The 24408-nt window shown below is 41.5% G+C and overlaps 5 protein-coding genes across 6 annotated transcripts; 3 read left to right on the forward strand and 2 right to left on the reverse strand.

The window, feature by feature from the left end:
- Positions 1 to 1289: 1289 nt before the first annotated feature.
- LOC131885915 (phospholipase A2 group XV-like) lies at positions 1290 to 3348 on the forward strand. The gene is made up of 5 exons (XM_059234119.1): positions 1290 to 1732; positions 1795 to 2166; positions 2230 to 2457; positions 2526 to 2820; positions 2886 to 3348. The coding sequence occupies exons 1-5, from the start codon at positions 1633 to 1635 to the stop codon at positions 3211 to 3213; spliced, it is 1323 nt and encodes a 440-aa protein (XP_059090102.1). The 5' UTR covers positions 1290 to 1632; the 3' UTR covers positions 3214 to 3348.
- LOC131885911 (eukaryotic translation initiation factor 2-alpha kinase 1-like) lies at positions 3287 to 6251 on the reverse strand. 2 transcript variants are annotated; one of them, XM_059234114.1, is made up of 6 exons: positions 5940 to 6075; positions 5576 to 5854; positions 4803 to 5507; positions 4144 to 4739; positions 3882 to 4073; positions 3287 to 3807 (listed from the first exon to the last, which is right to left on the reverse strand). In XM_059234114.1, the coding sequence occupies exons 1-6, from the start codon at positions 6031 to 6033 to the stop codon at positions 3439 to 3441; spliced, it is 2235 nt and encodes a 744-aa protein (XP_059090097.1). In that variant the 5' UTR covers positions 6034 to 6075; the 3' UTR covers positions 3287 to 3438. The 2 variants fall into 2 exon arrangements, with proteins under 2 accessions (XP_059090097.1, XP_059090098.1); XM_059234115.1 differs by having other exon boundaries at positions 3635 to 3827; positions 5940 to 6251.
- A 5783-nt stretch (positions 6252 to 12034) lies between these two features.
- On the forward strand, positions 12035 to 15393 carry LOC131885913 (putative uncharacterized protein DDB_G0279653). Its single transcript, XM_059234117.1, has 4 exons — positions 12035 to 12882; positions 12963 to 13137; positions 14139 to 14610; positions 14681 to 15393. Exons 1-4 carry the CDS (start codon positions 12050 to 12052, stop codon positions 15103 to 15105), a joined length of 1905 nt encoding a protein of 634 aa, XP_059090100.1. The 5' UTR covers positions 12035 to 12049; the 3' UTR covers positions 15106 to 15393.
- A 379-nt stretch (positions 15394 to 15772) lies between these two features.
- On the reverse strand, positions 15773 to 17249 carry LOC131885922 (transmembrane protein 45B-like). Its single transcript, XM_059234130.1, has 3 exons — positions 16761 to 17249; positions 16466 to 16633; positions 15773 to 16163 (listed from the first exon to the last, which is right to left on the reverse strand). Exons 1-3 carry the CDS (start codon positions 17149 to 17151, stop codon positions 15850 to 15852), a joined length of 873 nt encoding a protein of 290 aa, XP_059090113.1. The 5' UTR covers positions 17152 to 17249; the 3' UTR covers positions 15773 to 15849.
- A 1155-nt stretch (positions 17250 to 18404) lies between these two features.
- LOC131885921 (transmembrane protein 45B-like) lies at positions 18405 to 21375 on the forward strand. The gene has a single exon (XM_059234129.1). The coding sequence runs from the start codon at positions 19848 to 19850 to the stop codon at positions 20760 to 20762; it is 915 nt and encodes a 304-aa protein (XP_059090112.1). The 5' UTR covers positions 18405 to 19847; the 3' UTR covers positions 20763 to 21375.
- Positions 21376 to 24408: the final 3033 nt, after the last annotated feature.

The raw sequence follows: 24408 nt of genomic DNA on the forward strand, positions 1-24408 counted from the left end.
AGCTCTTTGGATTCAAGAAACCTCATCAGTCAATATGCTTCCAAGTCATAATGAGGCAATTCAGAATAATTATTTTTAAAAAATGAGCTAGTTGACCTATTTAAACTCTCATCATTTGTTAATGACCATGACATGTCCTTGAGATTGTAATCCTACCCAGTAATATTTTTCCCAGTAAATAAACGTTTATGTTCTTTTTTTATGTTCGTTATAAGTTACTTCATGCTTACAATTGTTACATTCATTTTGTCCGACGATAGCATCAAAGTGAATCTCAAAAGTGAGCACTACTCTTACATTAGAGGACACTAAGCGCAATATTTTATAAGGAAATCGTTACTCGAGCAGTGGTGAAAGATGAAGGAGTCCCTGGAGGAATCCCAATGTTGGTCAAGAAAGTTCCCTTGATCGATAGAAGGATATCAGTCTCAGTGAAATCCTCAAGTGGATAACTACTCGTCCGTACAAAAGCAGTATCTCTTTGAGGTAAGGGAAGATTTTTTTTATATTTTATAAAAGGTTTGCTGATGCATCACATTAATGTCAAACTCAGGTGTGATGAGGGGAATGCATTGTTTAATTTAAACTCTGACCACCATCTGTCTGTCGTCGAAAGGAATTCCACAAAGACACAATAACGTATTATATTTGCCAAAATTTGCCAAAAAACTTGTAAGCGGATTTGAAACGGTTTTCTTTTTTGCTGCCGCTCTTTCATCAAATCAAATAAGTCTTAATACTATGTCGTGGTGATTTCAATTTTTTGTTCACTAGTTATTGGCGTTACATATTGCTCTACACTTATTGTAACTAAAAGCTTCTCAAGCAAGGACCTTTAAGTGATTTTGTTATAGCTCCGTTTGCTGGGAATTTCTCACAAGTTTCTGGTTGGAAAGCCAAAACCTTTGGGGAACGAGGGAATGTTTTTTAAAATTATCCGAATGATTGACTCTTAGTCCTCTTTTAAGTAGGTCATAAAGAATTATATCATGATATGTTATGAATGAATTTAAAAATAGCTTAGCTTCCTCCGTTCCTCATTTGAATAGTTTTCCGTTGACGAGAGGCTTTTTGTTTCTAATTATTATGAGGAGCAATTGTGTCATTTCTTTAAATGAGTATGTTGACCCCCATTTAACTCGAATTCTCAAATGAGGTTATACAACTGTTATGGAGAGTCATCTTGTGTTATCGCCGTTGTCAAACACATAAACAAGTGTCTCGTTGAGATTTAGCGATTCAAACGCAGAATATTGAGGTTGAGCGAACAAAGGAATGATTCTCCGTTATATTCGGATAGAAAGCTAATTTCCTTCCCCTAAGAGTTCTAAGCGTCTCTCTGAGCTCGTACGATCGTGTCTGCTCCGTTCTTTTCATAACTTACATTTCAATTTTTCTACCCTACTACTCGTTTTTCCACTCCTGGCTTTTAAAACAGTCCCGAATTCTCACCACATGCACTTTGAACAGGGCCCAAGCGCGTTGTACAAATACGTATCTGTGATCTGAATGAGGGCTTGCCTCGTCCCAAGACTCAAACAAAGAAACTCGGGCTTGGAAGGATGTTGACCCATTTCTGACCTTCTCTCTGGGTTTCTTTATATCTCCGTTGTTTAGGGAATCAATCACTAAATGGCTGGACAGAAGCTGACTTCAAACCTAATGCTCGGTGCCTTCATCTTGTACCTTGTTCCATTTGTGTGCCTAGCGGTTCACCATCCGGTCATTTTCGGTAAGTCATATCACTGAAAGAAAGAAATTCAATAACTAATGACAATTATATTAATCGCACAGTTCCTGGAGATGGTGGTAGCCAAATTGAGGCCCGATTAAACAAGACGTCCTCCCCACATTACATGTGTGCCAAAAAGAGCGATTGGTTTGACTTGTGGTTGAATATCGAGTTGATGATGCCTTCTGCTATCAGCTGTTGGGCCGATAATATGCGTCTAATGTACGATAAAGAGACTCACACCTCCCATAGCCCGCCCGGAGTCGAAACTCGGGTTGTCGGATGGGGCAATGTGTCGAGTGTGGAGTACATTGACCCTTCGCAAAATGGGTATTCCGTGTATTTCCACAAAATTGCCGATCGACTTCGAAAATTGGGTTACAAGAGCGACAAAAATTTGTACGGAGCTCCGTACGACTTCCGAAAAGCACCTAGTAAGATTGAAAGGCTTTATCTTTGACGTTATTGTCAATTTTCTACATTAAAATTATTTCTAGATGAGCTCGCAGATTTCTTCACCAATATGAAGACTCTAGTTGAGAAGGCCTATGGAGAAAATGATAACACGCCTGTTATTCTGATATGCCACAGCATGGGTGCCCCAAATATGCTCTACTTTCTGAATCGTCAGAAACAAGCCTGGAAGGACAAGTACATACGAGCCATGGTCACATTGGCCGGAGTTTGGGCCGGAACCGTACGAGCCATGAAAGTGTTTGCCGTGGGTAAGGCGGGTCAGAGTTGCTCATGGGTTCTGTCAGGTGTTATTCACGGTCAATTTGAATTTCTCTAGGTGACAACTTGGGAGCTTGGTTGATCAGCACGGATAGTATCAAAATTGAGGAGCGGTCTAATCCCAGTTTGGCGTTCCTGATGCCAAGTGAAAAACTCTGGAGTGAGGATGAGATCTTGGTGGAATCTGATAACGTGAATTTCACGGTCAAGAACATTTCGGAATTTTTCAATGGTTACGCCTATCCTGACATGAGCTTTATGCGAGAGGACACCAAAGATTTAGTTAAGGACCTGAAAGCTCCTGGGGTTGAAGTATATTGTCTCCATGGTGCTTCTGTCCCCACTACAGAGAGGTAAGCCAATGAGAGTCTCTTACTTATCGATTTGGTCAGGATCAGAACCGATTTCTGTATTCCAGAATGGTTTACCGTTCGTTCCCCGCTTCCGGCCCAAATCTAATCTATGGCGATGGTGATGGCACTGTGAATATGCGCAGTCTGGTTGCTTGCAATAAATGGTCCCAAGAACAAAGACAACCGGTTCATCACTTGGTCCTTCCTCACATAGATCACCTGGCCATTCTCACAGATTCCCATGCCACCGAAGCCATTAAGAAGGTCATTATTTCGATAACGGGCGAGCGAGAGACCTCCGAGGTTCTGGAAGATGTCCAGAATGAAGAGGAGTCTGCTCGCCGACCTTTCATCCCTTATCCGGGATTGATGCCCCGCATTGATATTGTCTGAAGAGTCAGCCGCACTTTACCCTTTGCATTCAGTATAAGTTATAAGACAGCTTCAAATCCACGCTTGATGCATTTTGGCTGTGACCGAATGTATTCACGAGAACGATGAAATACATTTCATAAAGTGAAAATATCACGACGTGGGTTTGGTTTCGAAGCGTTCACTGGGTGTGCAATCAAGGTTGAGCATATACGCATGGCAAAACTAATACTTTTGAGTAACGATTCATGGTGTAGAAGTATTCATTTTGGCCAGAGCGGCTTGGAGCTTCCTAATCAATTCATCCTTCGCGTGCATGGCCAATTTCTGCTCAGCCACAACATCTTCCAGGTGCTGGACTTGCTCTTCGAGAGCTTGCTTTTTCTTGGCTTCCGCAGAAAATAGCGTTTGAAGAACCTCAGTAGCTCGAGGTCGCAAAGAAGGCACACTGGCCAACATCGATTGAATGGCTTTGGTAACAAGGGGATACTTGAGGGCTAGATCCTCTGGCACCATGTCTTGACGAACTTGCGTGATGGCTTTGCTTCTTTCCATGGCCGTAGAAAATGGATGGAACAATTCGAAGAGAACTATGCCCACGCTGTAAATATCACTCTATAACAAAAGAGACATAACTATCAAACACCTTGCCATACATCGACCTTTAGGTATTTGATGCTTCATATTACTTTTTCGTTGACTATTCCGAAAGCTAGTTGTTCAGGGGCTCCGTAAGCTTGGGTTCCAACCCCGGAAGTGTGATGACTTTTCTCCGTTGTAAAGATATTTCCGCTGTAGTTTGTAGAATCCACTGGAGTTTGAGGGGTGGATATGTTATTATCGAGATCATGCTTGGCTAACCCAAAATCTCCAATTTGGACCTGACAAGGAAAAATTCATGCACACAGGTGGTTTTCAATACAGGTACAGTACAAAGAAGTACGGTCTTACCTCATTGTTTCTACTTAAGAAGATGTTTCTGGGCTTTAGGTCTCGATGCACAATCCCTTGGGCATGGATGTATTCGACACCACGTAAGATCTGTTCGAATATGTGTAAATTGATGGCTGCATCGATCTGACAATGCCCCGAGGCATCCACAACCGCATTCCGTTCGTCTAACCACTCACGAAGGGTCCGGTCACATAATTGCATTTGCACGTAAAGCACGGCTCGATCCTGTACGTTGCTTTGAAACGCGCCACTGTGTTCAGCGCCATTTGGCTTTGGAAACGTGGGTAATTTTGTCTTCCGGGACTTTCTGGGCGAATTGTCATCCAAGCCATCAAAGGAGGTAGTCGAAAATTCGTCTTCATCGTCACTAGCAATCCAAAATCGGGACGATGGGCTCGTTCCAGCCACATCAGTTATGGGCGGTAATCGGGCCCGATTGGGCGGGGTGGCTGCCAGGCCTTGGACATGAGGAAAATTACCACCCGAATCGTGCTCGTCGAGCTCTTGAATCGATGTTACGTTGGACATTTTTAGCGAGCTTTGGAAAGTAGTTATCTCAATGGCTGACGTCACCGATCGATTCACCCGGTTATCTATGCAAATGATGGATCAAAAACATCGGTTTGAATATTTGTAATGTATATACTATTACTCACGACTAACACCAGCGTGTGTGACAACTGCCGAGCGAGTCGTTGAAATGCCCATGTCAATTACGTCCTGCGACTCTTCGGTTTCATTAAACACGATACCCGAACTCTGTGATGTGGCCTCTATCCTCCTCAGAATCCGATCCTCTTCAAACGTATTACCATTCAATCCTAAAGACGTGCGAGAGCTGGAAGACCACATTTCCGACGTCATGTTCGGCAAAGATGGATGCTGACAATGGAGGCGAGTTCGCGGTCGAGGACAGTCCACAAAAGGTTCCAGCCACGCCGTCTTATAACTCACCACATTGGCATGGTTGAGCTTGGCCAATGTGGTCACCTCCCGGAAGATCTTGGCAAACAATTCAGGATCGCAATAGCGGAGTACGATCTTTTTCACCGCGTACACGCATCCGTCCAACTTGTTCCGAGCCCGAAATACTACCCCAAAACCGCCTTTGGCGATGAAGCTCAGCTCTTCAAACTCATTCTGATATCGCGAGTTGTGGTACAGATCTTGTTCACGAACCTCATTGATGCATTGGATGCTTCGGGATTTGGGTAGGGTCGACGTGGGATGGGCATCCATTTGACCTTGGACAGATTTGACCATCCGCACAAAGGAATGTTGATAATGGGATCGCAACGAGGCCAACTCCGGATACTGATACAGAGCCGCGCTCATATCGATTCGCAGACGATGGCATAGCTCTAAAATAATGCTCAATCAGAACCCATTCTGTAAGTACATTTCATTCATTTTAACCCCGGACTCTTACCCCGGAAGAGCCTTTCCCGCCTTTCCAATGGTTTCTCATAAAACGAGCAGAGATGGAACAGAACAATTTGAAAGGCCAGACTTCGTCGATCTTCCTCCGTCTCCAACGAATTGGCATGAGCCAAAGTTCGAGGGCCTTGAGGCCTGACCAATGCTTGATGACTCGGTTTGGCTCGGGCGACATCATCCTTTGACCCATCCAAGGGATCATTGAATTGGGGAGAAGTGAACAGATCCGACATGGACGACGAGGAGTTAGAGGAATTGCGATGAACTTCGTCTACAAAAGCAAAAGGCAATCCGTTCGAATCATTAATTAGCTACAGATCCAGAGAAGGGTCCTGAATCCAGGCCTAAAATCTCACTTATCACTAAAGGTTGACCATTCCTATGAAAGCCTTTGGTCGGACGAGGTTTGGCATCCTTGCCTCTGTAGGAGCTGGTAGCGGGTGGATCCATGATTCTGAACTTCTGCTGGCCCACAGTCCGTGTGAGACCTGAGCTCAATCAGTCGTCATCAAGATGGATCAGGAATTTCGATGCGAGATGTTGGGCCATTCCACCCAATCCATGGGCGAAAAATTCCCCTCATATATAGATGACTCGGCTATAGGTGTGTCAGGTTTTCAGTGGTTCCTACCATGCCATGCCTGTCCATGTTTTACAAGCATGGGCGTTGCATACATGCCTTCATCCATCCAAGTAAGTATTTATTAAAGCATGTGCATGAAAGCAGGCATGTGTGCGTGTACGAATTGACCAAAACGCTGTGTTTGTTTACTTACGATGAACAGTTTTCAGGGTGACGAAACCAGAGCCGAAATGTGGAAATGGGTCCCAGCCTTTGGACAAGGAAATCCCATGGTGATCCGAATCTGGCGAGCTCGGGATGAACCAAAGTTTAGTCTAAACGGTTTAAGGTTTAAGGCTGGTCAAGAAAGAGAATATCTAAGGCTTATTACTTGTACACCTCTGATTAGGATGACATCCTTTATCGTCGTTCTACTTGAATTCCTTCAAAGCCTTTATATCGCGGATTATGTTATCAATAACGCCATTTTCTTAAGCAAGAAAATATTAACTCACACCTGCGCTATACGGCAGCCCTTAGAACGCTACCTATAAAACTGCTTTGGATAAGGGCAAGTTAAATAATCGGAATTCTTTTATGAAAATACAAAAGCTATGAATTTTTAGTTTCAAGATGAAACATGATTTTCAACATGTTGACAGGCTCAAGCATAGAAAACCATAACTAGAATGCTTAAGTTCAACAGGAACTGTACCGCATGAGCATGTTTTCAGGTCAGCTGACGCTGGTGGAAATGGGACAAGGAGATTTCGTTAAATCTCGCTTCAGGCAAGTTGAATTATTATCATGAAACGTTTGTTATTCCTCTTTAATCTTAATTTTTTTTGAATCTTACAAATATACAGGTAGAAAGAGTGGTAGAATAATAAAAAACATGCTTTTTAGGGCATAATACACGTAACATGTCAAAAAAGATTTGGACATTAGTAGAGCAAATCATGCACTCTATTGATTGCCCTTGTTTAGCAACGCATCTCGAAAGTGTAACAAAATGTATCCGAAATTGCAACACAATGATGAGGCATGTGGAATTTCGTTTCAATCTCCCAACAATGTGCTTGAATGTGGGCGACATGATTGCGCCTATACGTAAACAAGGTAATTCCGGCACCTCTGGAGGTCAGCCTGAATCCAGGCTTGTTCCTTGAGTTTCAGTTAAGTGTTTCCACCACATGGATGAAAACTTTAACTTGAGCCCCATTTTAACCTCCTCAAAATTTCGTTCTTAAAAATGTGGTCGGACAACTTACTCAAACCCGTTTTATGAAGCGTGCTGGACGAGAGCAATTGCTTGACAAGGAGTCTTATTAGGGGTTTCTACTCTGAATTTGGACGAGCCGTCAACGATTCAAATTTGCACCATAGTTGTCCTAAGTAGCTTGACTACGAATGAAACATTTTTTCCACCAGCGACAGCTGAGACGAAAACATGCGATCGCAGCGCCCTTGATCGATCTATATATGAAGTTATCTATGGGCTCAAGCTGAATTTTAGAAAGATATGATTCTTTTATCACGTACAGGTAGCTACTGAGCCGAGGGAACACCTAGGAAAAAAGGTAGCATTTGGCGCCAAATTCCCTTTTTTCAAGAAAGAGGTACATTAGATGGTTCCACCAATTTTATGTATCAAGTCAAATGGTTTCGCATTGATGCATTGATGAGCATTGTCTGCAGATTTGAAAAACAAATAACTCTAGGTTCGAAATAGTCAATAATTATTTTTATGAAGCGGTAGTTTGCTGTACCCAAATCCAAACATGTTGACAGGATGTTATGTACTTTTCTTAACAGCCTAGCAAGAATGAAAAATATTAAAGGTCACTTTTGGTGCCTTCTGATGTTTTCCTGCACGTAGATTTCCTTGATGTTGCTTTCGATGTTTTGACCAAGGACATTGCGATTAGGTTTTGACTTTCTTTTGGAGTCTGCTCACTTTTGGACACATTCACCTTTTATATTCTTGCATTTATTTGTCCACTTTTGAATGCATATCGGAATGGACACCGGTCTCAACCACCCACTTCTCTCGGCCAATTGACGACCTTCATCGTCACGTAGATTTGGCTTTGACCAAAAAACTACATTCACTTTTTCTTGCTTTTCCATCAGGCGCCAAATCATGAGAGGTTTTATCAATCTCCTTTAGGTTGAAATTGGATCAGCATGCGATGACAGTAGGTTTTTCAAACGTCTCTTGCAATGGTCAGAAGTCACCGGGGTGGCCTTTAAATTTCGTTCCACCCGATATTTTGTCGCATAATTGCTTACAAATTTTACAATGATTTGTATAAGCAAAATATGTCGGTACCATTGTAGCAACTGTTGTCTTTTTTGTTTCAATAAAGGGGTCTCAAAACATAAGCTTTCGTTACATAGACAGGGATCTTTTGGCTCAACAGCTAGGCCTACAAACGGTACATGTATCAGGCAACCAATTGCGTTGCTGTTGCAAAAACACAACATAACCAATGTAGAAACGTTCGATTCCTTTTGTAGATTAAACGCAAAATGAAACGCCTCTCTGTTTTCAATCGATAACTGTATGTATGGGTACCTATTTCAGCTCCTTTCAAGCTTTACATTGCAGTTTTCGTTCGGCTTTGATGTTATTGCATAACGAATGTTGCTTAATTCAAACGTTACTTTGATCTCAAGCAACAAAGAAGTATCGTTATGCAATAAATGTAGGTTTCTGTGATATTGAAAATCCTGTCATGATAATAATAGCCACTATTACTATCCGATTTAAGTCTCTTTCGGGTATTGGACAATTGTGCTCTCTTTGAAACATTGGAACATGGATCTTGATCTATCATGCATTATATTTTGTTGTGATTGAATCCCATAAACTATGTCTCAGATACATAAAGTTTAAAAAATGAATTTTTGGAGTAGTTTTGACACCTAACTATTGTCCTTTGCTGATTTCAGAATCTTGCTTGCATAAACAAGGTGACGCTTTGAAATAAATACCCAATTTCGTCTATGAATAGTGCAGATTGGTGGTAACATTGTTTCCATTTTAGGTCCGTTAAGTCGAGTCAGCCTTGAGTTTTGGGCACAAATGACTGTCAAAATGTGATTAAGAATTCCTTTAGTGGATAGTTTATCATGAAATATGCAAATCTTGACAGAACTAGGTTACTTCTTGGCCAGCTCTACTTGGCAGGGCCAAGGATACGTAGGAGTAAAATGGCTGTTGGACGACCGACCACTTGGTTGGCTAAACGAGACTAACCTTTAAATAGAGGTGTGGAGATGGGCGATGCTAGGCCGATTGTAAATACACTTTCTCAAACTTCTTTAACGGATAGTTTAATGGAAACATGCAAAAGGTATTTTCATTGTCAGGTAAAACACACTTTTATTACATTCATAATTATTTCATTAAGTATATATTAAGAGAGAACTTAATCAATTCTACCCTCACGTTCAAGCACCCGATTAGAAGGAAACACAACGCTCAAGCGTCTTCAAGTGAGGTTTCAAAAAGCTTTCCTTTCCAGTCCTGACGGACTCCATGGCTAACCAACCATACCGGTCAGCTTAGGTTGATGCAGGGTCTGTTGTATTCCTTGGTTCAAGCAACAAAAAACCAAAACCAGTTAGTGAACAAAAGTGTCCAAAGCAGTAGCAATAGGCTTCAGAATAGAATGAATTGATTGCGATAGCATCCTTGTAAATTAAAAAGTGTTCTAATGTCAAACTTTCCAAGAAAAAACAAACAAATTTCTTGCAAATGAAATGAAGAAACTCAATTGATAATCTAGTAAATGAAGTGTGTGCTTAGAGTTTTGCGAGTAGGGAAAACGCAGCAAGGGGGCTAAAAGCGACCTTTTTACCATAATAAACTTTTTTTCGACTTTCTCAACTTTTTTCACATTCTTCCCACCTTAAAGATTATTTTGGCCAACAAATTATATCGGTACTGTTTGCCTCACTCCTCTTCATTTCTTTCATGATCACTTATCCGATTCCAGTCATTGCCATCTGTGATATCACTAAGTCATTTTTAGACGATTCTTAATAACTTGTAAATGCGTATACATCGTTTTATTCATACTTTACATATTTTCACATATTTTTAACCTGTTGACTTAATATTTAGTCGCAATAAACTTTGATATTGATGGAGCCTCACATTAAAGTTGACTACTAGATGTTTTTACGGAAACTCTGAACACATATGAAAAGCAAAGCAAAGCGATAATATTTCAAAAAGCAAGGTTCGCAAAACGGTCGATAATGACTAAAAATTTCTGTGACAACAAACGTTCAGCTGAAGTTCAAACGAAACTGAAAGGAATTGAATTACAGCTGGAAAGAAATTGTAATCGTGGATGCAAAAGTTAAAAAAAAAATGATGTTGTAACTAATTACATTTCAAGCTAACGTAATTATAATCAATTACATTCAAAAAGTACTTGACCCAACTAAGCCAATGGGACTTGACTGAAACATTAAAGAAAGATCAAGGAAATAAGTATTCTCTGTTTAGTTGCCTTTGAAGGCATGATTTCCTAAAAAAACGGAATATGTATATTTTGCAGAGATCCCCTCTCCGTTTGTCTCCAAGAAAGCTTTGAATAATGATTCACTTGGAATGGAGGGTCACCAACGGAGAACCAATTTTAAACCAATGACGAAATTCGTAACTATGGAAACATGTTTTTGGATGCTACGTACAACGATGTTGATTGTTAGCCAATTAGGGATCGAACCACAATTGCTAACGAGCGTTATTGGCTTTACAAATTTAACGACCAGGGTATGAATGAAATCCGATAACGCTTGAAAATCAAATGAATAAATGATAAGGCCATAAATATAGAGCGAAATGCAAATGAATCAAGAAGTTAGGAACGACACAAGTCATGACTTGAGCAATAAAACAAAAAAATGTTTTCCTTTTACCAAAACCCAAGTTCAGATAATCTGAACGGAACCATAGGGCAAAGATGGGAATTCTTGATACGTGGAAACATATTTAGTTAAGTTAATGATAAGTTTTAGTCGTTGAATAATGATTGACTTAAATTCTTTTTTTTTATATTGCAAGTTTCAATTGTCTTCGCAATGCCTTTTTCCAAGAGGCTCTTCTTTAGTTTACCTGGTTGTAACACATCAACTTAAGTGGTTTCAATCCATACTTGCACGTTGAACAGAAAATCAATAAATTGTACTAACGAATGTGTTTCTTAATTGACAGGTTGTCGTTTGCTAAGAGCTTAGTGTGCAAACTTCTTAATCGATTCAGGTCCCACTCTTACGTATTTCATCCGGTATTAATGATCTCTGTGTGACGAATAGCATACTGACCGATTGAGTAATTCTGTCCCACTTTATACAATTATTCACATGTCTAGGTAGCATTGTTTCTGAATTGATGGCAAAGTGTCATTCCTTGGCGTTGGATTTCGAATGTCATGCGCTTCAAGTGGAGAAAGTACTGCTGGCTAGAATTGGCAAATTAGTTGTTTAATCATTCGGGATTGATTGTGTCGAGAGGATTGAAATCCACCAAGTCGATTTCTGGTTGTTTCACTCGTTTGCTCGCTTACCAAGGGATGCTGCAGGCAGGCCCTAAAGTGTCTCGTCACGAGACGTGCTCGAAGTTCACTTCGGTTTAAAAGATCACATTGCCCCTGGAAAGTCTTTCAGTTTGTTCGCGATCGCCATCATGACCTCACTTATCCGAAGTCGAGTACGTAGCACCTGTCTGGTTTTGCTTAGTCTCCTCTCGTGCCCAATTCTAGGTTACCAAATAGGTAGAACTCTACCCCCGTATGCCCGACGTCTCGTCCAAGGTCCGCCCAGATTGTGTACGTATTTCCAATTTGTTTATCGGGTTGACATTGGGGTGGACTTGGGCAGGCAGCCATGTCAGTTTCCTGTACATGCTTTCAAATCGACTCCATCTCAACTTCAGATCAATGGGAATCTACCAATGCAGGGGATCGAGGATACAACAATTGGGAAGCTGCGAGGAACTCTGGACCCGTTCCCCCTCATTTAAATGATGCAAATGCGCTGGCCACAACAACACATCATCAGCATGATGGCTCGATGGAAGGCCAGGAACCCCCATTTCAGCGGCATCGCTTGCTTGAGAGCCAAGACGAGCCCTTTCATCGATACCCCTCACATGACGGCCAACAAGAAGAGGCTTTTCATCAAGATCATTTCAGACATCCGCAACAACAACGACCCAGTATAGGCACTCAGTATTTAAACCAGATTTCGAATATCTTCAGCGAAGAGGACCCCAGAGGCAATAACCAACATCAATATCATGAACCACCACCACCACAACAACAACAACATCAGCAACAACAACACCAACGAAACGACGAACCAGCCGATTGGGATCAAAGCAATCAGAGTGAAGCTCCTGATATGACGAGATTGCCGCTGGTGAATATTGATCATTTGTATCTTCCATTCTTCAATGACGCTCGTGCGGAAAAAAACGTCAATGAAGGCGAGGCAAATGCGGATGAAATTGAACAGGAGCTTGATCAGAACATTCACGACTACGTGGAACAACGAGAGCGAGAGAAACGACTTCGCAACCTGCGGTTTGAGACAAGAAATAGAAAGCATGACATTAGCGAAGACGAGCCAGAAGAAGACGAGAGCGAAGACGAGAGCGAACATTCGGACAAAAGAAATGCCAATAACGAGGAATTGGACGACTATCCCATGGTGATCAGGTGAGATGTCCTACCTAAAGGGAAAGCTTTTCGAGTCGACGAACAATAATTGGAGGGTCTTCTCTTTTCAACCTCGTTAGATATCATAATAATGGCTCTCATCCTCGATCGAGAACTGTTCAAAAGCGAATCCGACCCCGAACTTCGAAGCCATTTCGACCCTATCCGGAGCGAGGTTCTTCCCGGCCCCCGTCAACCCGTCCATCGGATAATCGTCCCTATCCGTCCAATCCATTGGAAGACGACAACATCAGGGTTCGAGCTTTAGATTTAATCTATTTTCATTTCCTCAATATGTCGATACCATAGGCCTCAAGATGATTTGGCATGAAATATTCATGGCCAAGATTAGGGAACCAGCCTTTGGAGTGGTCGATAATGGCAGTCAGGAAGGTTCGAGAAACTAGATCAATCACAAAGACATGCATTCATAAATCAAGTCAAGTCCTCAATTTTTGTGAGTAGTGTGTTTCGAGGGAAGGTTTCACTTCGAAATCAAAGTAGTAAGCGGAGAAAACACACTTCATATGCATTGCTCCATACAAGGCAAATAGGTTCGTCCAAGTGGGCGGAAAATTGATTCAAGCCCTTTAAGAATAAGACGATAATACCTTGATTCCTTTCTCTCAAAATTCAAAGGTCGTTTCTTATAACGAGCACTAACATACTCTACGTATATGACAGGCTTGGGTAAAAATAGATAATGACACTGGACTGGTCAAAAACGCTCTCACCAACCTTGATCTGTATCTTTGTACGTACTAGTGTACGTATGTACGAGACATGCACATATATATTGTACATGTGCATTTGAATACATGATCAATCTACAACAAACCAGTATGTATTTAGTAAGTGTGGAAGGCGAAGAGGTACAATTGTGGGGCTTTCAATAATAGGAAAAAAAGATAGCGGGTCTGGTTCCCCGAATTGTTCACGCCAGCCCCATCTGTCACTGCGGTGGTTCAGAATATTGAATACAACAACCACGACAACCTTTGGTTCAGGAAAGCGTGGTCGTCAATCAATCTCGATGACGTAGAAAGTCAAGTGAGGAGTTCATTCGCCCAGGCCTGTCTCTCGTAAAAAAGTTATGAACCACAGACGAGCAATTACGAAAAGGTAGATGTGGTGGTGGTGGTGGTGGTGTTAGTCCAGCCAATGGGAGACAGAGACCAACTTTCCCCCTCTTTATGTGTCCCTTGATCATCTGATAAGATACCCCTCCACTTGTTTTCTTTTCTTTTCTCCAACAGGTTCACGTTTATGGGAGTTATAAAGGGCCTGCTCCACCTTCGGGATCTCATACATCCACTCTGGTGCCTAACTATGGCCCAGCCCCGGATCCCCGCCGATCTGTTGTCACTGATGATGAGGACGACGATGAGAATGAGTCCCCCTCTGTCCCACTTATTCCTGGCCAAGCAGCCCCGCCCATTCATTCACAAGTGAGCCGAGTATACAACCAACCCGAACAACGCCGCCGAAAACCACCAAGTCACTCTCAACGTGTCAGGCCTGAGAAGCGAAACCTGACCCCTCAAGCTAAATATGACCGACAAATACAAAGCGGTGGGGACGACAACGATGACGATGACAGCGACAATGACAGCAACGAGGAGAAGAAGAAGGGGCAGGCCGAGGATAAGCCAGAAATAACTGTCAATAACCATCAGCCTCAATTCCCTCCTAACACCAACTACCCTGCATTTCCACTTCACTTTCCAAGTAATTGGCTCAGGCATGTCACATTGACCTTTTTGTGCACCATCACATTCGGTTTCACCTTTTCTTTCAGCATTCAACCCAAGACCACAGCAGAGCCCTGGAGGCCTGTTTGTCCACCAGATCCCCCCTTCGGCCAAACCGTTAGTGATTGTTCCCATAAATAAAATACCCGGCCTCACCACTACCACTTTGGATCAATCACAAGAGCCAAGGTCGTTGGTTTATGGTGGTGGTGGTGGAGGTGTTGGTGCAGGCGCTTTGGGAGGAGGTCATCATCTTCCTCATCATCATCATCAGCCACAACTTCATCCTGCCCTGAGTAGCAAGAAATCCCACCATCATTACGGTCCTTCCAGGCATGGTCGAGCAAATATCAAGGCTTACCGGGGACCTTCGCAAAAGCTGAAATCATCGCACGGATACGCTAGCTATTTTGCCCCTTGGGGATATTCCTCCTATGTACCAACGGATTCCAAACCAAAGAAAAAGTATTGACCTGTTTGAGCGTTGAGAGAGAAGTATTGTTATTATTACTATTATTACGTTTGTTATTAGGCAGGAAATCTAAATGTTATACATCTTTTTTTGTGAACGACTATCTCGAAATATCCGACAGCACGGTTTTTCTCTTCAAGTACCTCCTACAAACGAAAAACTGGTTGCTCCATAATTAACGTTAATGACGCAATAAATTGACTGTACTGGCAGTGATCTAGAAAGTTTGAAATTTGCCTGATAATGGTTGTGATTTAGGTGAAAATAAATGAATGTGCTATCAATCCATTCCCATGGTAAAATTAGATTTGTCTTCCACAGTACTCTTCCATGACTGTCTACTGACATTTAAAAGATTGGCAAGTTTCCACAAGAACATGGTTCTGGAGTTTCATTTATTGTTGCATTATTAATGTAAAGTGAATTTCAGAAGAATTGGATCGCTTTTTAATTCACGGCAAGTCCCTTCTCAACTACTGATTCTTGTTCCTGCCGACTCACATAAAAAATTCAACAAATCCAACTACGCTATATAGACGCGTACCCTACTTGCACTCAAAGAACCCTCATGTCCATCGACCACAAATACGAAAAACGGACAATTCAAAAATGCCTGAAGCACTGCACCAAAGAAACCCTTTTGAGAAACCAAGGCATGTTTTTATACATTTCAATACATATTAGTTTATTGACTCTCGAGCCACCTCATTCTGAAAAGGCCTTCAAGGAAAGATAGTATCCGCATTACAACTCATCATCGTCATCCGAGAACATTTTGAGCACAGGATCGTTCAGGTTTAGCTGATGGTAGCCTCCATTCGTATTTTGCATGGGCACGCCCTGTTGTGTGGAGCTGCTCACGTGTGCTGGAATTTGTCCGTAGCGGCGTTTGGCTATTTTTAACATGAGCATGGCCATGAGAAGTTCCAGAACGACGGCCAGGCCCACGGTCCAACAGAAAATCATGGACACTATCATCATTTGCTCGTGACTCTCACTGTTCCATTGGTTTCCAGAAATAGGGTACAGAATTTGCCCCACCACCACGAACCAAAGCCCTAAAGAGAGAGGAAGAGTGGAATGAGAGTGGGAAAGCTGTATGAAAATTGAGCACTCTACGTTGAATATAAAATCATCCGAGGCCAACAAGCTGAGCCCCCCATTGAGATTTGGCAGACGACGACGAGGGAAATATAAACGTGGGGAAACATGGAGATGATATAGTAATGGCGGAGGTGGCAATCATGATGATTACTCCCGGAAAAAGGAAAAAAAAACAGGTGGAACGCCTTGCCTTTTACGCCCATGTGGCGAGATTGAAAGACAGATTTGGGATACTAATATACAAAAGAGTGTTCACCTTGAAGCACCATGAAGGTGGATCTTGTTAAGGCTGCCTTTACGTCATGTCGACAATTCATTTCCCAAATGCCACCCACAGCGCACATGATAATCAAATAGACCAAGTGCGTGTGCACTTGGACATCAATGGCAGGGCGACCATGTAAATGCCAAGCGAATAACACACCTGGAAAGAAGAATCAATGGAATTCAGACACCAACCAAAGTCAAAAATAGCGCACATCATGTGGGAGGAAAACTTTCTCGCATCCTCCTTGTCACGTGTGTTATTCAAGTTATTTACGTGTACTCACCTTCAATGCCGAAGGCAAGAACCCCCGATAGATAGTCGAGGCCAATGGGAACAATTTGTCCTTGGTATGCATTGAGAAGATCCACAACGCCGTGAAGCCCAAAGAAAGCAAACATTGTAATATGCTGGCCATTTCCGATTTTAACAAAGTTCCAATCGGCATCGAAAGCCGTGAAAACTTCCCCTATGATTCCGACAACGACGACAATAACCTTCACGTAAGCTTCAATAGGGACCCTGCCCGGTGAGCTCCAACACACTTGACTTCTGAACGGGTGTTGTTGTGGGAAATATAGGGAACTGAAATAGCACTGCAGCACTCGAATGACATGGTAAAATCCAAAAATGGTGAAAAAAATGCCCGGAACCAAATGTCCCAAAAATGTACCCATGTTTGATGGGTAGATTTGTTAACTGACCAGATCAGCAGAATGAGGCTTATCAGTGAAATATTTCAGGTACCAAGTCATTGGGGGAGCTCTTATCTCGCACAAAATGCGGCGCCTATTCACTTCAAAGTTGAGAAAGGTTTCCACTTGGTGAAGGAGAGCCAGATTCTGATCTATATCTTGCTTTGAAAAAAACTATGCCGACTTTCAGTGCGAATCATTGTGTAAACACGTGCATCGAGCTTTGACGTAATTTGTTTAGGTCATGCACCTTTTCATGACGGTGGATGGGGGTGGATATGGTATTAGGAAGTACATCAACGTGAAAGTATTTTTGAAAACAAAAACATGGATGACAATGAGATCCTCATTTTTGATCAATGAACTTTTGAATTCGAATTCGTTTAAGAGATAATTCACTGAGTATGACGAATCACCTTGAATGATATCTCTACAGTTCTCCCAAGTCTTCTAGATTGCAACAAAAAATGATAACGCCTCCTCACAAAAAGGTAGGTCCAAAGCTCATTGTGATGACTCATTTTTTGAGAAGACTAAGTCCAACATCACGTAATCATCAACATCAACGAGTAAAAGGTCGTTCTTGATATAATGATGCATCTTTTCAGTCAGAATTTGTATTTTGTACCGAGAAGAGGCAACGTTACGGAGCATATTCATAATGGTGAGTCATTTTTTTCAGTAACTCCTCTACGATAAACAGATAAAGTGTATTCACTTTTATCCACTTTTCAACACACGGTTGAGTTCCAGGACGGTACTTTCATAGCAGGGTTTAGATGAGAATAAATGCACTATCTTTATTTATCAGCGATGGTTGAAGACCTGTGCATTAGTAAGTCGACTCTCTCTGTCTCTCTATTTTACTCCTCCCAGAAGTAGGACACCAGGGACAAATTTCTTACATGAAACGTTAATTATGAGCCAAACAACATGCTACCCTTGTATGGATAAGCGACAGAAAAGAGTGTTTTATTGTCCATGTTGCTTTGCAAGTAGTTCGCTTCAATAGTCATAATTTATTCATCGAGTGTCCATGGAGTAGTGAAGGTGAATGTTCCAGAGAAATGGTGGAGCATATTTAGTAGGAGCATTCGGAAATGTATATTTGTTAAGCCTGAGCCGATCTGCCCTTGAACAAGCAATCCATGATGTCTCTGTATTACTTATTGATTTAATGTGTGGCATATAGTGTTCCATTGTTCAAGTCTCGCTCTCGATTTCACTTCATGCCAAAGGCACTTAAATATGATTCAAAGTACATCCTGCATGACGGTGCAAACTTCACTCATCAGCCTTGAGGAGGATCCAAGCTCTTTTGGCAGTGTTTACATCAGCACCCAACCTCGAGAATGTGGTAGCGGGACCAATCGGCAGTCATCCAGCGGGTTCATAGAGCCGACAAAAATACCACAGGCATGCACTTAAAGCAGTTTCCGGTCGTGCTCTTTACTCTTCGGGCTTCCCTTCATCATTCGCTCAATGCGGCATGTTTCTCGACGGCCAAAAATGACTTTCATTTTGGCTAGCACTCCATCCATGCAAGTCAGCCCAGCCGAGCTCTCTGCGGATAAAGCGACAAAGGCCTTAATAACTTGGCAAATATTTATAAAATACAAATACTCCTGAGGATAGGTTTAAACCTTTAACCCCAAAACTGTATGGTCCTAGTCGTCACTTATTCCGATCCATTTTCCTTGTTCCTGACAGCTCTTGGCTGTGTGAAAACATAGATCTGCTCAGTTCGGTTTATTGTGGTCTGGCCTTTCGACCGTTTCCAAACTTGCATGTTTAGCCGAAAACTGAAGTGAAGGAGGGCGGCACGAGGACATGGAGGACATGGAGGCTCGTTGCTCCGTACTTCCTGGTGTGGCATGCTACAGCGTCCGTTCGTTCGAAGGAACGAAGGAACATGTATTGTACATACTGTACGGATATAACACACTTCACCCGTCGAGATGGTGGAATCTGGAGCAACAACTCCTCGTTCAAATGAGCTCGAGAGGGACAGAAGGACCAAGAAGACAGAGAGATATGGAGAGAAGGCGAGAAGGCGCTCTTCATCCTCGCACAGTATGTCGTGGAAGTAGCCCTTGGAATGGGGAGCATGATCCTCGCAGGGTGAGGAAGGAAGTGAACTGGCGCACGGACAACCCGCCAGAGCCCTTGTCTTCTCACAGAGCGGGGGATTGGAGTGAGTGCGCTTCGAGCTTGAAAGACCAAGTCAAGAAGACATGAAGGAAAGGTTTGTTTATACGCCAAGGCTGGCCTTTTCATTTCGTTATCTCAACCCTTACGAAGATGAGGCGTGCCGTGAGTCCATGGCGGAATGTGCCACGCGAATGTGGCTAGTCCTCGAAGCGACTGTCCTCTTTCGTTTTTGAAGAGAGAAAAAGAGAGAGATGTAATCAGTTTACAGATCACTTTTAATCTGACAAGTCCATGGGGATATTAATTATTCCAAAGGGACGGAACTTTTGAAACCAACTTGGGACAGGTGATATATAGCACATGTAGCAGTTGTAACTTACATTGCTTGTCATTGTCCTTCCCGTCCTTGCGGCCAATCCTCGGGAAATGTGATACCAAACCAAAGCTTTGCTTGGGGGAGGCCAACCAGGGCGGCGATTGCCCTCGCTATTACACGTTGTGAGTGACGATTGTCAGTGATATTCGACATGGGGAGCCTAATAGGACATGTGGTCCCTGGATCCTTCTTCATAATTTTCGCCATTTGGTGGACTTACGATGCCTTTCGACGATATTTTGCGAGCCTATGGCAGGACCGACAGTTCCGAGCGTCAACTTTCAGTACCAGTTGCAACAACTGCCACATCAACTATTCATCTCCATCAGAGGAACAGAGAAAACGTTCGATGCCACTCTCAAGGATCCCTCCCATCGAGCCCACACTCAAATTGTTGGCCGTTATTTTTGGCATGGTGGGTGAATACGCCACAGCATTGGACGATAGTGGCAATTTTGTGGCCATTCACAACGGCCAACATATGACAATGTTCGGATTCTTCGCGTTTAACGCCATATTTGAGTTACTGTACGCCTATCAAGTACCTGGTTTACCACCCGATCTCGATTACCTGACGGGGGCCATTGCCTTTGCCATTGAGGGCCTTCTATTCATCTGGCACCTTCACGGTCGCTCTCATTTGGACACTCAGGTGCATACGTTCTTAGTGTATGCCATCGTTATGTGTGTAGTTTCAACCATTCTCGAGATCTTTTTCAAAGATGATGTGCGGCCCCGTCTTCTGCGGGCTGGGTTCACGCTTTTACAGGGCACTTGGTTCTTTTTTGTGGGCTTCATTTTGTATCCACCGCAAGGTTGGAAGACGTGGGCTCCTGAAGACCATGAGCAAATGATGATTGTAACCATGATGTTCACCTGGAATGTAGCTGGGGTGCTGCTTTTCCAATTGGTCTTGGGATGTATTGTTTATCTCAGTATGAGGCGGCATTTCTTCAAGAAACCTCTTCTGAAAAAGAGCCCCATCGACATGAATAGCAATCACGGTTATACCATTGTTCCTGAGAGCGATGTCATGCTCAATCTTTTAGAAGATGACGAGGAATAACAATAGTGGATCCTTCCATCCTCCCGCTACTTCAGAATGCTTAACAATCAAAATGAGAATTTCTTCTTCTCTCAACGATGAAATCACTGACAAACTATGACGAATCACTACAAAGTCTTGCTGTTTATCCTTTTCATCTTGTCTGGAATCTACTTCTCAGGTTCCATTCGATTCAATAACAAAGCAAAGTAATCTCATTGGTCACCCACTCTTACACTCCTACTCTTTCAAAATATATAAAGATACAAATTTCGTATCTCCCGCTTATTCATTTGCGGTTGATTGGATTTTTTGCGTAATTGGACGAAAGAAGTTTGCATTTATTCGAACTATTTAGGCTTGTCTCAATCATGTGCCTTTCGCGTCTGCTTCGTGTACTTCGAATCTAAATGCACAAACTCTCAACGATCTTTTCCCCCCATTCTATGATATCCGTTAGTTTATTAACCCACTCACTCAGCCAACAAAAACCCTGCGATATTGTAGCCAACAATGCTGCTTTTTATAGTCACAAGTAGTTTCTATCTTTAATCTTCCTGCTTTTATTTTTCACCTTATTATAAAGTGCACTTACGAAGAAGTCCCAATATACGAATAAACGTCTGTTACACTATATCTAAAGTGATTTAGAATAGACGCATGCTCTCAAATTTGAAGAAATACACAACTGTCCAATGTACAGTAACTCGTCAAGAATCCTGCTCGAAGCGTCCAATTCCCTCAAGCTTTCTGCGTGGATCCGTGCATAGTACAGAGTGCGCCATATTATCATCTACACATTGACTTCAATTGACTTAATGAAGTAGAATTTACTTGTATTGAGTCGGAGAGCTTAAGACAAAAAAAATAAAGTTGGAGGCCATACATCGAAGCATTATATTTTACAAATACACCGCCTTTGACGGCCACGTAGGGTTGGAGTCTGGGGCCAAAGTTGGCGAAAATCTTCTTTAAGTATCTATTGTCACCAACTGAAGCCTTCAGCTTATCCACATTACTGTGGATGGTGGCACAGGCCTTGGTCTCCCCATGCCCCCAGATGTTGTAATCCAGGGGATTCAGGTTGGGTCTATTTGAGGGCCAAACCAATTTTGACTACAATCATCTGGAGCCCAATCTTTGTTCAAGGTTGGGCTGTACGTGGAGAATACCCTGGTGGAGGCATGGAGCTTATCATTACTATACTGTAACCCAAGGTGCGATGAATACCTTTTGTTAAGTTTTGCCACAATCCTCTTTCCCAGTTCTGGCATGTTCAAGAGGCTATGTTGTGTATCTTTATAATTATTTACTTACATCTTTTTTATTTTCTAATTTGGCTTTTCACGGGCTTTTCTTACCGCTACAGGGAATGTAATCCCCAATACTATTAAAATGAAAGGTTATATTACGCATGCAAATCAACAAGGCCTACATGTAGCTTACAAATATGAGAGGGAAGCAAATTAAACAATGAAGGAGCCCAAGAAGAGGAGAAGTGGAGTTCATTGTTTGAACTAGTCTGGATTCTTGAGGGCTTGAAGGTGCTCTCAATACGCACATTAAGCCTCTACAATCACTAGAACTGACCCTAAATCTTAGGTTGGCATAAAGCTCATGGATGCTTTTGAAGACGTAGGTACAGTAGCTGAAACCTTTCATACCTTCTCTGGACACTGTACAGTCCATTGTACAAAGGTTATAATTCGTCTACTTTTTACCTTTCAATCTTTATATGATGTATAGTCTTCCAACGAGTTTGAGTTGGCAGACCGAGCTAGTTCTTGAATAAAGGGTTGATCTGGAATGCTATCTCAAAATTTGGCCAAGTCTGACTTGAAAGATGCAACCGGATCAACAAGGCCTACGTTTTCCTTTCGAATATTGGAGAGAAGCAAATTAACCCTTGAAGGAGCCCGAAAAAGAAGAAGTGGGCTTCATTTTTCGGTGTACATATATAAATATATGTAATACGATAGGTTTCAAAATATTGCTCAAAGTAATTTTAATGTAATGTTTTAATGTTTACATTACAAAAATGAAAATAAGGTCAACCTTAAAAACTTCATTACTGTCTCATTTGGCACAAAAAATGCTCTGGATGTAAGATGAAACAACATTCAAGGTATTTGATGTATGTCGTTCACATCTTTATTTTCATTTTGTAAGGCATTCAGGAGGGAATAACCATCATAATTTCCAAGAACCAACAAGACCTGATGAGCTGAAAGCATAGAAAAATTCCATTTCTCTTTGTTATGAAAATAAACAGTATATAGACAACACATTTTTCCATGAAATTTCAAATTATAACAATTTGAGATATCTTGCTATATCCTATCCACTTTATAACTTACTGTTGCAGTTTATAACAAGCAAGAAAACACATTGGTTCTTTTTTGACAGTTATTTTAAAATTAAATGAATAATTGTTTTGTCTGTAAAGATTTGAAATGATGAATGTTACATTTGCTTCATTTTCATACTTTCCAAAAGTGCTTTGTTAGTTATGCTAGTTGTTTGAATCATAATCTAGTAAGGAGGTCATTAGAATTTAATTTTAATTTTTTATAAGAGTAGGTCAAAATATTGGAACAGAAGAAATAATGTTATATAAATTACATAAAGAAGGTTAATTGTTCATGAATCTGTGTTGTTTAAATAGGGGTTTGAAGTTTTGATAGTTGATTGATCTATAAGACAAAGAGGAGGTCAAAAGAATACTACAGTGACATATTACTAGTTGTAAAAAACATCTTTAGATGTACTTGCAAACCAAATTGTTTGTCATAAAACTAGATTTGAATTACAGTATATGAATATGAATTATAATATCAAAAAATTACATTAATGACATTAAATCTTCATGAAAATATGGTTTAATCATGTATTGGTGTTAAATTCAGCAAACTAAGTATATAAAACATTAGAAAACAGTTCCTTTGATTTATTCATGAGTTTGTTTAAAGTTTTCGTAACGTTTTTCACTATTATATAGGACGTTTAAACAACTAATTTTGACAAAAAAACATAAACTACATATCCAATCATTCCATCTAGTCTCATCTAATACGTATCTTAAGGTGGCGCTTTAAATCATATCAATCTGGTTCTTGTAATCAATTTTTAGCTCAAAAATCGCAATTATGTTCCATCTTTGGACATTTTTCCATCTTTTGGATGCTTTTTTATTGGTGTCCTTATGTTTCTTCCGAGATATATTTCTAAATATACAGCATAAATCTGCTCATTGCGCAGCCTATCCTTACCTGTTGACCCCTGCCGTGTCACATCGAGTGACGTCACCCACCTGGCAGCTGAAGCCTTCCAAGTGCGCAACCTTTTGGGGGACCTTACCAATCAACAATATACAAAATGAATAGTTGTTTAAGTTTGGCCGCTAAAATTATATACAAGAAATATTGCTCAAAGTAAGCATTAGAGCACGGAAAAGGGTATCAGAACTCTTACAATAATCTTCAACGCTGAATTGAATGCTTAAGTGTCCTTAAGCATGGAGTGGGGTCAAATGAAACCTTGAAGGAACCTATAAAATAAGTAAGTACTTCATTGCTTTGACTAGTCTGGATTTTTTTGGAGGGCTCAAAAGCACAAACCTTGGCGTTCACTACCATGAACTCTAAAAACTGGTTGAGGAAAGAGCTTG

This window comes from Tigriopus californicus, chromosome 8 (genome assembly GCF_007210705.1).
Source record: "Tigriopus californicus strain San Diego chromosome 8, Tcal_SD_v2.1, whole genome shotgun sequence".
Taxonomy (NCBI): domain Eukaryota; kingdom Metazoa; phylum Arthropoda; class Copepoda; order Harpacticoida; family Harpacticidae; genus Tigriopus; species Tigriopus californicus.

Coding starts and splice junctions, on each gene's coding strand:
- LOC131885913 (XM_059234117.1), top strand. CDS start 12,050: ATGTCAGTTTCCTGTACATGCTTTCAAATCGACTCCATCTCAACTTCA. Junction 12,883..12,962: donor GACTATCCCATGGTGATCAG/GTGAGATGTCCT, acceptor CAACCTCGTTAG/ATATCATAATAATGGCTCTC. Junction 13,138..14,138: donor TGGAAGACGACAACATCAGG/GTTCGAGCTTTA, acceptor TTTCTCCAACAG/GTTCACGTTTATGGGAGTTA.
- LOC131885911 (XM_059234114.1), bottom strand. CDS start 6,033: ATGGATCCACCCGCTACCAGCTCCTACAGAGGCAAGGATGCCAAACCT. Junction 5,508..5,575: donor GCGGGAAAGGCTCTTCCGGG/GTAAGAGTCCGG, acceptor GCATTATTTTAG/AGCTATGCCATCGTCTGCGA. Junction 4,074..4,143: donor TCTTAAGTAGAAACAATGAG/GTAAGACCGTAC, acceptor TTTCCTTGTCAG/GTCCAAATTGGAGATTTTGG.
- LOC131885922 (XM_059234130.1), bottom strand. CDS start 17,151: ATGGGTACATTTTTGGGACATTTGGTTCCGGGCATTTTTTTCACCATT. Junction 16,634..16,760: donor TCTTGCCTTCGGCATTGAAG/GTGAGTACACGT, acceptor TCTTCTTTCCAG/GTGTGTTATTCGCTTGGCAT. Junction 16,164..16,465: donor CACCTTCATGGTGCTTCAAG/GTGAACACTCTT, acceptor CTCTCTCTTTAG/GGCTTTGGTTCGTGGTGGTG.
- LOC131885921 (XM_059234129.1), top strand. CDS start 19,848: ATGGGGAGCCTAATAGGACATGTGGTCCCTGGATCCTTCTTCATAATT.
- LOC131885915 (XM_059234119.1), top strand. CDS start 1,633: ATGGCTGGACAGAAGCTGACTTCAAACCTAATGCTCGGTGCCTTCATC. Junction 2,167..2,229: donor CGACTTCCGAAAAGCACCTA/GTAAGATTGAAA, acceptor AATTATTTCTAG/ATGAGCTCGCAGATTTCTTC. Junction 2,458..2,525: donor CATGAAAGTGTTTGCCGTGG/GTAAGGCGGGTC, acceptor GAATTTCTCTAG/GTGACAACTTGGGAGCTTGG.